This window comes from Parasteatoda tepidariorum, chromosome 10, assembly GCF_982258835.1.
Source record: "Parasteatoda tepidariorum strain Cologne lab strain chromosome 10, Ptep-v5.0, whole genome shotgun sequence".
Lineage (NCBI taxonomy): Eukaryota > Metazoa > Arthropoda > Arachnida > Araneae > Theridiidae > Parasteatoda > Parasteatoda tepidariorum.
Genome location: NC_141764.1, coordinates 101,561,067 through 101,575,769, shown reverse-complemented (window position 1 = coordinate 101,575,769; position 14,703 = coordinate 101,561,067). Strand labels below are relative to the sequence as shown.

Genomic DNA, 14,703 nt, shown 5'->3' with positions numbered 1-14,703 from the left:
CATTTAACCGGTACCGATGTTTCTCCTAATCTATCCTCAGCAGATATTGAAATATCGAATAAATACTATATATATAATATCAATGAATAAATTAATATCAAATCGGATATAACAAATATTTCAGGCATTCACCAAAGTGACTATGTGATTATTGATATTCATGGAAATATATAGATTATTTCACTTATCATTAATCTTACTTATTAAATGTTACAATGCATATCTGGAACAGTTAAATATTTAAATATTTTGAAATAATTTGTAGGTGCATGTTACTTCAAAATATAAAAAATATGAGTTTAGGTGTTTCTTATTTACAGGTAAAAGAAGATTAAAAAAACTGAAATACAAGAGCATTATATTAGAGTGAACAAAAAAAATTATCAATTTTGGTTTTCTTTATGAAGCAAATCAAAACTAGAATGCGAATACTATCACAATATTAGATTTAGGGATTGTTGCATCTTTGTAAACAATTTTATACCTTCCAACCTCAATTTTGAAAATTGCAAAAGATTCATTACAAAATTGCAGAAGAAATTACTTTATCTACAGAAGATTTAAAGAGGTTCGAATCCTTATGTAAATTTATAGTAATTAATAATTGAAATATTAAATTAACTTAATAGAAATATTAAATTGGGATTATTTATATTTTACTGATGATTAAAAATTAAACCCTGATAGTAGAAACATTTTTGATTTAATATATTTTTATTAAAATAATTTTAAAATATATTGCAGTTAACTGAAGCTATTTTAATATTTTGTTTTGTTTAAATAATGTTTGAAATGTTAAATCTACAAATGTTCCACTTTGGAATTTTATTTCAATACAAAACGTCTTATTATATCAGAAATTTAATTTTATTTTATTATAAAAGAAAAATAATAATCTTGATCATTTTCAACAATTTGCTTAATCATCAATTGCAAAAACAATTACTCATTTCCAGCCTTTAAAAAAAAACAATTGCGTTTAAAAAATTGTTTGTTTTTTTTAATTATTTTTCAATGAAATAAAACGTGATTAGGGCAATTTTTGATCGACATCCCATATCTATTGTGTACAATGAAACAACGAGAAGCAATCAAATTACTGTTAAGAATGCAACAATGACATCGAAAGTAAGTATACTGAATTTCGTACATTAAGAATTGAGATCATAAATACATGCTTTGTTTCTTATATAAAATATGCTACCTTTGCATCCAAACAAGTTGTTGTCCTCCAGTTGATAGTAACCATCTTTACATTCTGAGCATTGTCTCGATCCTACATTTGGTTTGCAAGAACACTGGCCATTGGTTTTTGCACACACTGCTATACCACCCGCTGTGCCACCCAGATAACAGTTACAATCTGCAAGAAAAACCCAACATGTACTACAGCAATCTCTGATTTATAATAGAGATACATAACACTGTCACTAACAGCATATATATATACATTTGCAATGGATAACAACAACATGCAAAATAAAAGAGTTATCCACATTAATTTTGTTCCTTTTATAATAAAAACTAATTCTGGTAACACATTTGAATATAAACTATTACATTATGAAATACGTCTATTCATCTCATTTACCTTCAGTTACAAAAATTTGTTATTAAAATTAGTTTTGCAATTTTTTGGAAATAATTGAACTTTGATCAAATATAGTATTCACAGTCTAAAAATTCATGCTAATTAGAGCTCAGAAGTAGCATCACAATTCAATAGAAAGGATACTTAACTTAATGAATGAAGCAAAATAAAGTATACAAAATACAAATAAAGGTACAGAAGTGAACAAATTAAGTAAATCCATTTCTGTACCTTAATTTATACATTATTCAAGTTGCTTTGTTTTATTCATACACAACGGTAAGTATATCCTATATATCACTTCTAAACTTTCTAACTTTAAAACGCCTGTTAATTTCTCAGAATTATGTTCTGCGAACTCAATCAAGCGATTTTTTAAGAGATGTACCTTCACATCCTAGGGGATTTCCCAATTTGAGGTTCCAGTAAAGTGATTTGCATTCGTTGCATATGCGACCTGTGACTCTCTCTTTGCACTCACACAGTTTCCCACTAGTCACACTTCCACAACCTTCAAATGTTGACAGAACACCAGATGGGTCACAGTTACACTCTGAAATATTAAAAAAAAATCTCATTTATTTAATAATATTCTTTGCAAGCATTACTCACAATTGAAAGCATTTTTAAAAAATTAAACATCGAATAAGAGCAGTATCTGTGATTTATGAATAAACATATATATATAAGAAGAAAATATGAATCAAAATAAATTACTTAATTGCAGGGTTCGTTGATTTAAATCAGCTTGATTTAAATCACGATTTAAATCAGCTTGGTTTAAATCACGATTTAAATCATAATTTAAATCAAATGATTTTTTTAAAAAAATCATTGATTTAAATCAACTAATTTTTTTTATCTATATATATTGATTTTAAAACTCAAAAAACAGTGTTTTAAATTTTTGATACTCTTATTATTTTCTTTTCTTAGTATTAAAATTTAATTTAAATAAATTGCTGCATTAATTAATTCTAGTTAACGAAATTACTTTCTTGGTGTGTGTTAAATTCCAACACATTTAAAATTACATTTTTAAAAACGTTTTGATTCTTGAGATTGAAAGTACAGATTAAAGTAAACATTTAATGCTGTCTTAATATAGACTTGCATAGCTGTAGAAAGTAATTAATAAACATGAATTTTTTTCAAAAAATAATACAAATAATGCTAATTAAAATTCTACCTTTTGAATGAAAAGGCGCGAATTAAAATCTACATCATATTTTATCAGTGGAAAATGTATATTTCTGAAGCTTGAGGCTATATTAAAAAGAAATTACCCCAATATGCCAAAAACAGGGAAAAAAAGGGCTGATGAATTCAGATGTTTTTTTTTTTCCTAATATAGTGTTTCCCTTTCAAACTCTTTCAAAGTCTATTTGATGCAGTAGGGTTATTAACTGGTATTTTTTTCTCATAATATGTTTACAGTATCTTTGACATTATCTGATTTTCTATAAAGAAATTTTGTGAAAAAAAATTCCAATGTGTACATAGATTTTCTAATTTTTTTTTTTTTTTAGCTTAACTTATCTATTTTGATATAGAATTAAAAATGAATATTTTAATATAAAAATATATAGATTAAATATTTATTTATTTTTTCATGAATGACTACATTTATAAACACAGTCTGCTACATTTATTTTGTCATTTTAAAAACCAAGAGGGGAAAAAAAAGAAATCACAATTTTAAATTAAAGTTATGGTTTGCTAACTGAAACTTTGTTTTAATAGTTAAAGTACAGGGGTCTGTCCAAACCAAATTTACTACCATTTAACGATACCTTTACAAATTCAACTTTAGGAAAAATGATAGAATAATCACACAAAATACTTTTTCTTAAAATTTTATTTTTGTGTCTCTCGTAAGAAACGATAAATCCACATTTTTACTATATTTGTGTTGATTTTTTAATATAATTTTTAATTTTCACAAAATAGGTACCTCTCAGAAAAACCCAGACAGACCCCTGAAGTATTCTTTAAATTCTCTATTTCATCTAGTCTTTAAATTTTAATCATGCATTTGTTTCAAAATGGTTGCTATGCATTCATGCCATGTATTATAATGAAAAATTATTTTAGTAAGAGCTTCTAAAATATTGTTACAATATAGTTTTAATATTAAGTTAATTTGATTAAACATTTATAATTCTTTTAATCATAAATTAAAGTTCTTACAGTGTATTTGAATAAAAATAAAAAAAAAATCTGATTTAAATCAAAAAAATCCGATTTAAATAAAAAAAATCTGATTCTTTCGATTTTTTTTTAAAAAAAATCAAAAAAATCACGAACCCTGCTCAATTGACATGAATCCAATGAAACAGACAAGAATAATAAACTCCTGTTTGTGAAAATTGCAACACCATGAAGGAATCGTCATAATTGAATGAAATTTAATACACAGTTGAGTGGTAGTGGTACAAATAAATGATTAAACTTTCAAAGCAAACAAACAATAACAAGAGATCGAAATCAGTATTTTGTGTAACCACCATGCTCCGCAATAAGTGCTGCTACACGACGTGGCATGGAGTCAAGCAAACTTTGAATGTCTGTCTGAGGAAGAGAATTCCATACTGTTTGTATGCGTACCCAAAGTTCGTCTGTAGAAGCAACAGGACGAGGATTACGAGCGAGACGCCGACCAACGAAATCCCACACATGTTCAATCGGCGACATATCCGGGGAATACGCTGGCCAAGGAAAAAGTTGTACCGGTCGCGATACAAGGAAGGATTGAACAGTCCTAGCAATATGAGGGCGGGCATTGTCCTGTTGAAATACAACACCTGGCAAGGCTTGAAGGAAGGGAACAGTTTGGTGCTGTAGAACTTCACTGATGTACCGGTTGCTGTTCAGATTACCCACAATTCGTAGCAATTGAGATCGTCCATGATATGTTATGTCACCGCAGACCATAACTCCGGGTGTTCGTCCACTGTGGCGTTCGATAACGCACTCCGGAAGATGGCGTTCACCGGCATAGCGTCTGACACGAATGCGGCCATCATGGTACCACAAATTGAAGCGAGATTCGTCAGAAAACACGACACGCTGGCAATCAGCAAGCCAGTCCCTATGCTGGTTGGCCCATTGCAGCCACAGGCTGCGAAGGTTTAGTGGGAGGGGGATCCTGTATAAAGGAGTCCTTGCGCGCAGTCCACGCTGCAGCAGACGTCTACGAATTGATAAAGCACACAATGAAACACCTGCTGCTACTGACCACCGTGCTGCCAGTAGTCTAGAGGGAGCGGTACGGTCCGTTAGCTCAACGCCGAACAGGTGTCTATCATCGCGAGCTGACGTGACATTTCGGTGTTTACTCCCGCATTTCCGAGTTGTCCGACACTCGTCCATCCACTTCTTTCAAACACGCATCACTGTGCTGCTGTTACGCTGCACACGAGCGGCTACTGCACGACAAGACAATCCAGCTTAACGAAGGCCGATGATTCTCCCCCGTTTAAACTCCGTAATTTGTCGAAATCTCGCTCTCTTTCGTCGAATAGGCTTAAGTAATGACTAAGCTAACGTTTACCACTAGCAGATAACCACCGATAACCATACTCACTTGGCTACAGCCGTCTATTTATTCGGATCCATCCGCCGTTCAGAGGGCGCTGCTCAGCATACGCATGCGCTACGGGTATGAAATTCTAATCATTTGCATATCATGCTCTGCTTTGCATTTCCTGAAAATTTCAGCTCACTCGCGTAAGTCCTTCATGGTGTTGCAATTTTCACAAACATGAGTTTACAAACAAGAATAACAAGAGTAACAAGAATAATACAAACAGCAGCAACTGTTTGTTTATATATATATATATATATATATATATATATATATGCAACATAAAAAGCTTCAATTAATCTTTTTATGTTAGTTATATTCTGAATATCCTTTTATTTTATTTTATTTATCTAATCTAAACACTTTCTCACACTTTTAAATTCACGTCCTGGCCTTAAATCTATTTTTGGATCAACTATGCATTAATTAAAAGCAGGACATTTTTCCCTTCAATCTCCTTGGGAATCACTCAACCTATTTCATAAACCAATAGTAATTTCTAAGATTTCTCTTTTTTCCCTAAATAGAGACATTTACGGATTTTACTTTGCGAGATTTTCCCTAACATATGCGAGGAGCGCAACTTTTCGTGTACACTTTTCATGACTGCTCTGTCTAATAATTAATAAATAAATATTGCACCCTCCTTCCCGGCCTAAGACCTGTTTTAATCCTTCCACTCGGCAAGGACGTTATAAGATGCCAGGATTGAACGGTCCGGAAAGGGTACAGTACATTAAAGATATGTAATATCGCATTTGAAATTCGAGGTTACATCAAGAATATGGAATAACTTCAAATAACTAATTCAAATGGACAGTTGGTAAATAAGCAGTCAAATTCTTCTTCAACTAATGGCAATTCATAATTCAATCAGTATCTTCAACAACAAAAAAATTATTCAATCATCGAACTTTTCGTTTATTTAAATGATACCTACGCCCCGTGGAACTTCACTTAAAGATTATCGACTTTCCTTTTGTGTATGCTGCATGTTATGTCTACGTTCTGAAGGCGATGAATACAATGCTACTAGAAAGTTGAGCTTCAATTTCTTTCACACACCCCCTGGACTAAAAAGAAAAACTACAATGGGCACCTGATAGATGTTAAAAAGTTTTTGATTTGAAAACCCGTCCCTTCCGGAAAGCTTTGATTTTGCCTCTCCCAGTGCTGATCTAGATTTTATCGTCAATAAATTGTTCTCATCCCGCCTCAATTCTAGGAGATTTATGAATCATCTTAACGAAGAAAATTTTTTTTCCCTAGCAGCGCTCGTCTTTGCTTTTTGAATTGTGTTCATGGAATTTCAGCGAACTTTCATCTATGATGTTGCGGTTTTGAAAATATCTTCTCGGACTAATTCGAACTTTCTCACATATCCTTTGTGGTAATTTTTTTTACAATTCTCATAAAACAATTTCCTTAATTTTTATTGATTAATAAAAAAAAGCACTCATGTAAATAACCAAAAATCATAGATTATGATTTTAAATTTTCGTTTCTAATACTTGATGTTTCAATTGAAAAAATTATTTTTTATACATTGATCGTATTTACTGTTGAAAATTTTTTTTTCTTGAGAAATCTTTATTTTCAGTGAATTGATTGCTTTGGTTGACATAAAAAATTTTTGGAGAAATTATTTTCATATTTATTGTTTTATGTGTTACAGTTTTTATGATTTATTGATTAGTAAAATTCATATTTTTGTTTTACTATAGTGTTTAGGGTTAAGATGAAAATGTCATTAAAATATTCTTATTTTGATTCTTATTTGATTATTATTATTGCAATTGCGGTGTGGTAGAAATTATAAATTAAATCAAGAAATGATAGAACCAATAAAAATAATTTGGAAGATTAGTAAAATACTTGTTTTTAGAATTTGAATTGAGTCCAATGTTGGTAATTAGTTCACAGCTCTGTTCTAGCTCATTAATTTCCATGAACAAACAAAGTTTCTTACTGCTGAGAGTGAATCCCAAAATAAAGATAAAGTGACCAAACACAAATTGAAAAGTAATAGTAACCAAATACACTTCAAAAACATGTATAAAATAGAGATGAAAATGTGACAATTGTGACAAATTAAATTACCAATTAAGATCTTTACACAAAAATTACTTTTAAAAATATCCGAACTAAAATTTTTGTAAAAAAAAAAAAAAAAATTATGTCCAAAAAAGAAAGAAAGAAAGGTATAAATGGAAAAAATAAAAGGTAATTTGCAAATTAACCAAACTTGCACTTCAGATTAAAAATAAGGAAAATAGCTAGATCAAGCAAAAATTAAAAACTGATTTACCTTAATACCATATAAAATTTGAAAGCTAGTTTTGGATTTCACTTAGTGATAAATTGTGTTAAATGGGTTGTAGTGTAAAATCTGAGAAGACTGATCACCTTTTCTGATTATAAAAGCAATTTGTATTTACACATTTCCTGAAATCCGGGTTAATAATTGCAATAAAAATACCAAGAAAGAAAATAAAAGTATAAAAAATATAGAAAGTAGAAAGAAAAGGAAAATAAAAGAGAGAAAAGAAAAAATGTTACAGAAAGCAAATTTTGGACATAAGAAAAAGAAAAAAATTTTCCCGGATATTTTGCTATTAAAGAGATAAATATGAAAGGTAAATAATAAATAAAGTGAAAAAAAGACAATACTGAAGTCAAATTTCAGATTGAAATTTTTCCTGTAAAACTGTTTTTTGTATTATGTGTTACTTACATTTTAACTTACAACATTTTTAAAAGATGTTTATAAATTTTTATCATCCTGATTGAAGAGTTAACTTAAATTGTGTTATTATGAAGAGTACTTCTTTTAGTGAAAAAACTGTGTTGTGATGTTTAAACAAAACTTGGAACTGAAAAAACTGTTGAAAATGAAAATTTTAAATTTGCTCATAATGCTACAACAGATTTTTAATTGCGTTAAAATTTTTACCATGAGTGCAAATGTAAATTTTTTGTAAGTCGTATTACTTTATATCTTGTTAATATTACAAATTTGATTATTTTCATTTTAATTGTGCTTTTTAGCAGAGGGAAGATTTTGCAAATAGATAATTTTTAAAATTTTTGGATTGTAACTAAACAATTTTTGGCGAGGGAGAATGCAACATAAAAAGCTTCAATTAATCTTTTTATGTTAGTTATATTCTGAATATCTTTTTATTTTATTTTATTTATATAATCGAAACATTTTCTCACACTTTTAATTTCACATCCTGTCCTTAAATCTATTTTTGGCTCAACTATGCATTAATTAAAAGCAGGACATTTTTCCCTTTAATCTTCATGAGAATCACTAGACCTATTTCATAAACCAATATAGTAATTTCCAAGATTTCCCTCTTTTCCCTAAATAGAGACACTTACGGATTTTACTTTGCAAGATTTTCCCTAACATATAACCGAGGAGCGCAACTTTTCGTACACACTACACTTTTCATGACTGCTCTGTCTAATAATTAATAAATAAATTTTGAACCCTCCTTCCCAGCCTAAGACCTGTTTCAATCCTTCCACTCGGCAACGACGTTATATATAGAGAGAGAGAAATATACAATGATAAAACAATTGAAAATGTAAATACTTTAGTATCTTTAGGAAAACTGATATTTTAATAAACAAAAGTAAACTATCATTTTATAAAAGGGTTTTTTCAAAACGTTTACAAAATAGCAAGATTAGATGAAGGTTCTGAATAAATAGATTAAAAAAAAGAAACAAATCAATCACCTTCACAGTATGGGTAGTTGTAAAAGCCTTCTTTGCAATGATCACATTTTGAACCATCAAAATTCTTGTGGCACACGCATTGTCCATCACTGTCACAAGATACGCCATTAGATCCTACGGACTCACAATCACAGGCTGCAAAATATTACAAATGTTTTCAAACATCTGACAATAAACTTGCATGTAGTGGGCTGTTAGAAAATATTAAAATGTGGAATTTTCAAGGCCAACGTGTCTAGTTTTTGCTTCTTTTTTTTTAATGGTGGTCTTCATTTGCTTTTTTTATTTCATAACTTACATTTCTCATTTAATTAGATTTACTTTATTGACTTCTTAATAACAAAATATAACTAATTTGTTAAAAATAATTTTAAATTTTGCACCAGATGTAGATTGCATATGCCCACCTATTAGTTAGATTTATATATTTGCATTATGATTTCAGGTATTTTTATGTATACAGCAAAATTTTGGCAGATAGTTACATAGAGATAAAACTTGGTACATAAAAATGCAATATTAATAGCATAAATCAAGTATTTTTTAAAAGGCAGTTTTATTCCCTTGAAAAAATGAAACCAGTATGTTCGAAATTTCCATAGTGTTTGATTGTGCAAAGTAATTTAGGCATGAAAATCGCAATTAAATCAAAAGTTTTTTCAGCAAGCAATCCTTATTACAGAAGGATTAGTATGTTTTAAAATTAGTTTTACCTATTTCACCTTCAACTTTTGTATCCCATTAAATTCATTTTATTGAATTGTTATTTATTACTTAAATAATGAAAAATGCAGAATTTTTAAAAGATGCTTAAAAATTTTCAGCCATTTCGGCTAGATTTATTGGGTTGGGCTTAAAACTTCTGAGGTCATTTCTTTTACTAAAAGTAGTTCCCTATTTCAAATACAAACCTCAATTTTAAAAATATTTCATGATTCAAGGAAAAAAAAGTGATTATTAATTGATTCAGTAACAATAATTTAACGAAGAATTAAAAACAGCATTCCACATCAATTAAATTTAAAATGATCATTTTTTGATTTTGTTCTTTCCTCAGAAAAAAAAGTTCAGCTCAATTAGCAGGCTGAAATACTATTTTTTATTTTATTATTTCTACAATTTCTTGTGATGGAGACTTATGATGGATGCAATGTAACTTTTTCGCACACCGCCATAATTTTCAACACATACAACACATTAAAACATGCAACTAGAATCACTGCAATTAAAGAAGGAAAAAAATAATTCATTTCTTTTAACAAATTTGACAAAGCTAGTGAATTTATTTTATTTTTTAATTATATTGTTTTTTGTAAATACATTTTGTATGAATTAACATACTAAGAAATTAAAACTAATTCATTTACATAGATTATAAATGATCCTTAATATGTAAAAAAGTTTGATAATAGTGAATGAGACTTATATTGAACTACTTACGATGACACCTGGGAAAGTCATAGTATCCTGGCGAGCACTGGTCACACTTCAATCCTGAAAAACTGGGAAGGCACTGGCACCTCCCACTTATGTCACAGACATCCTGAAAAGATCCATCTTTGTTGCACTTACATTCTGTGAAATAAATAACAAAATAACACTTATTATCCAGTAGAAATATTTCATTGGTGGGAAGAGAGGAAAAAACTGCTGACCTTCGCAGACTGGATAACCAAAATATCCTGGAGCACACCTGTCACAGCTGGGACCACCATATCCAGTTTTGCAAAGGCAAGCACCGCTCAGACTGTCGCATATCTCCGCAACACATCCAGTTGGATCACATGAACAATCTGAAATGCATAAAAGCTATACATGGTATAGGCAGTGTACATTATTAGATTTATACAATATATGGAGAAATTATATTTTATTGGCCAGTAGAAAATTGTACCATTCTTAACAATTGCCATTTCTTAGAAAATGGAAAACTTAAAATGATTTAAAAACTTTTAATATTAATAATGTAAAACATTTCTTTTTCTCATTGTATCCCACATTTCTCTAAATGTGGTAAAAATGAGAAGGTTCATTTCTAAAATGAAGAAAAATTTTAAGAAACATGTATGAAATAAAGTAATCAGATTAAAACATTTCAAATGATTCCACATTTATTTTTTAAAAGTAATAAAATGCGCATGGTATGAATTTTCCCAAAAAAATGGTGATCGCGTGGCGATGGGCAGATAATTTTGTAAGTGCCATGTTTTTAGTCGCCCTGTGGTGACCCCTAATTTTCTCCTATATTATACGCAAGTCTTCAGACTCATTTGAGATTAGATTTTAAAATTCACATTGTTGCAGTCGCAGACCACACCAAAGCATAAACATAGCTACGAACTTGCATTGAGAAAGGCTTTTCCTAGTGGTAATAAAATTTTGTTTTAATGTTAAATATTTATTTTTAAAATTTTCGCAAAAAAAATAAATTTTTTTACCCACAGTGACAAATCAATAATTCAAATATGTATCTAAGATTTATTAGTTAGTCATTTAGACTTTAAGCGTTGACAAAGTAGCTTAATTTTTTGAAATTCTCCTTACTTTTAGAGTTAATTTTCAATAATTAACTATAAAATTATTTTACTATGACTTTGTAAAATTCTTCCCAAAACAGTTCTCCATGAGCGAGAATGTATTTTTCAAAAAAAACACAATACAAAAAACACCAATAAACAACGAGCAATTCATTTTAATATTAAAAGTAACTGTCTCTGACAACCAGCTAGTCCACTACATTGTGAAGAAAATATAATTTTCACCATCTAGCAATCTTTATTTTCACATTATAAATTAAAGCTTATAAATCAGGTTATAAATCAGCTTATAAATCGGAAGTTAGCTTATAAATCAGCATTATGTTTAGAAGACTTAACACTTTAAATTTCTTAACAGAAAAATTAATTTAAAAAAAATAAAATTATAAATAAAGGATTAAAAAAATTACATTTAAATGAAAAGAAAAAACGAAGAAAGTTAACTGTATCCTTTTAATGGGTAAAATGCAAACTATGGAAAAGAGCAGATGGGAAGCAACAGAAAATAAGTCTTACAGTCACATGTTGGATAATTGAAGTAACCAGCCCTGCACTTGTCACATTGTCGCCCTCCGTAGTTACCTCTGCATGGACACTGACCACCCTCTTGCTCACAGATATTCCTCACTGAAGTGCTTGGGTTGCAGTTACAGGCTATACAATTACCAAAAATATAATTTCTTTAATTTTATTTCATGACAAGTAAACAAATAAAAAAGAATTAAATGAAATGTAACCAGTAGAAGAAAGAATAATGAATTCACTTGAATAATGTATTATAGGTCGTTCAATAAAACTGAATAAAAATAAGTATGTGTCCAGTAATGAACACTTTATTTAGAAATCATCCTAAATTTGAAAAACACTTCAGTCACTTTTTATAATTTGAAGACTCCATTTCTTAACACTTTCTGCTTTCGAAAAACAAATTATTTCTTTTTATTTTAAATCACAATCTCCAGTATCACTTACCTCAATTTCAATTTTTTTAAATGAAATCAAAAATCAATTTAGTTTTGACATCATAGTAACTTTAAAAAAAATTAGTAAATAAAAATGATTAATGAAAAACAAAAACATTAAAATTTCAATTTTTAAGCATCAAAACTCCCCTATGCGTTACTGTGGCGTAACTACCACTATAAATATTAAATACCAATTCACTAGTATATAAGACATGTTAACTTGAATCCATCACGAGGTACCTTTTGATAGATGAAGGTTGACGTAGTCGAAGATTAATTCCCCCCACATTGGTGACCTACGGACGTGATAAGAAATTGTCAATATTGATGGATGAATCCACATTAAAAACAGTTGATTTGCTTTAATAAAAAATAAAAAATAAAAAAAAATCCGGTGAAGTAAATAAAGTCTCCCGGTTAATAAATAATAATGAGCGAAATGCTAGAAAAAAATAATAGTAGCGAAAAGCTATAAAAAAATGATGGGAAAAAATAGCGAAAAGCTATTTAAAAAAATAACGAGCGAAATGCTTGGAAGAAGAAAAATATATATATATAATCAGCAAAAATTGAAGGTAATAAATAAAAACAGCATTAATCAACTAGTGGTAATTGTTCATCGAATTCTATCACACATAAAATTCTGGAAGGGGAGTAATGTGGCGTAACTACCACTACAAATATTAAATACCAAATCAATAGTATATAAGACATGTTAACTTGAATCCATCACGAGGTACCTTTTGATAGATAAAGGTTGACATAGTCTAAGATTAATTCCCCACATTACTGATAATTGGATTTCTAGTATGGATTATAATTCATATCAAATTAGGAGAATAATTTTGTTTTCGAATTTGCACAGTGCTAGTAAAAACATAAAAACAAAATATTATCAATTATTCGTTTTTACCTTTAATTTACTACAATAGGGAACTGATTATCCGGAATGATCGGGACCATTACTATTTCGGATAACTGATTTTTCCGGTTTGCTGAATCGCTACAAAAAGCTGCTTTTTTTTTAATTGTTAAACCCAACTAAAAAAAAAGTATCTGGAAATAATCTTAAAAAGAAGAAAAAACGATGAAGTAATACACTAATGATTATTTATAAAATGATGGTAAGGTAAACATCTTTCAAAAAAGAAAGAAAAATCCTAAAATCTTACGAGGAAAAAAAAACTTTTTTTAAAAAATGGCGGGAAAATTTATTGAATTTCGTTCCGGTTTTTTGGTTTTCCGGTTTTCTGATTTCCGGATAACGGGTTCTGTACTGTAATATGAAATTAAAAATGTAATAAAATTTTTAAAAAATTAATTTTTTTATTAAAATAAAGTATAATTTGTTTGTTTTTTTTTAAAAAAAGGTAACTTTTTAATTTCTTATACAGCGTTTGCCTTTTTTCTGACAAAAACAAACAAACTTTACTTGTTCCGTATACCAAGCTTTTTATTTTCCCTGAGAAAAGCTAGGTATAGATCATAAGCATAAAGCTAGGTATATGGTAAATCATACTTTTTCCCTGACAAATTCTTGGTGCTAACCTGCATATCTCAGTGTGTAAAAAAGGTTTACCATGTCATTTGTTTTCATATTTGAATAATTCTAAAATGAGAGATTAAAATAAAAATTTAAAAGAGAATCTACCCATAATTATTAAAAAATTCATGTCTTGAAAATGGTAATGATAACAATAGTTTGGCATGAAGATAAATGCAAGTAAATTTTAAGAATCCCAGTAGTGTAATTCTTTGAATTTTACCTTCTCTTACAATCTTTTACCTTCTTCGTATAAGGCCTTTCGACTAATTCTTCTTTAAAAATGTCAAAAGCACTGGTAGTTTTAAAAAAAATTTATAAGAGCTATGAACCATTTTAATCCATTCATTTAGTCCACCATAAAAAGATGTAGGTAAGAAAAAATTATAAAGAACAAAACAACATACGTATACAGTCAGGGAATCCAAAGAATCCTTCTTGACAAGTGTCACAGTTTCTGCCTCCATAGTTGGATTTGCACGGACACTGTCCACCACCAACTTCACACACATTGCCATATGTTCCATTTGGATGACAGTCGCATAGCTTGCAAGCAGGGTAGCCATAGTAGCCAATGTTACAGTCGTCGCAATAGGGTGGTAAGAATTCTGGGCGGCACTCACACTGCCCAGTTCCATCGGCACAATTTCCAGTAGAGAAAGCTAAATCGCAGTTACAAGCTGTGAAAAAAATACGGTGCATTTTATTTTTTACAGTATATAACTGACAAG

At 29.5% G+C, this 14,703-nt stretch overlaps 1 protein-coding gene across 5 annotated transcripts in view; it reads right to left on the bottom strand.

Moving 5' to 3' along the window:
- Window positions 1-14,703, bottom strand: part of LanA (laminin subunit alpha) — a 136,831-nt gene that overhangs the window by 98,704 nt on the left and 23,424 nt on the right. For all 5 annotated transcript variants that reach the window (XM_016064242.4, XM_087153522.1, XM_071184348.2 and 2 more), the window contains exons 6-12: window positions 14,380-14,652; window positions 11,981-12,118; window positions 10,583-10,720; window positions 10,368-10,502; window positions 8,928-9,062; window positions 1,980-2,144; window positions 1,205-1,363 (exon numbers count right to left, since the gene is read on the bottom strand). In XM_016064242.4, the coding sequence (XP_015919728.3) occupies window positions 1,205-1,363; window positions 1,980-2,144; window positions 8,928-9,062; window positions 10,368-10,502; window positions 10,583-10,720; window positions 11,981-12,118; window positions 14,380-14,652 (1,143 nt within the window). The remainder of the gene's footprint in view (window positions 1-1,204; window positions 1,364-1,979; window positions 2,145-8,927; window positions 9,063-10,367; window positions 10,503-10,582; window positions 10,721-11,980; window positions 12,119-14,379; window positions 14,653-14,703) is intronic.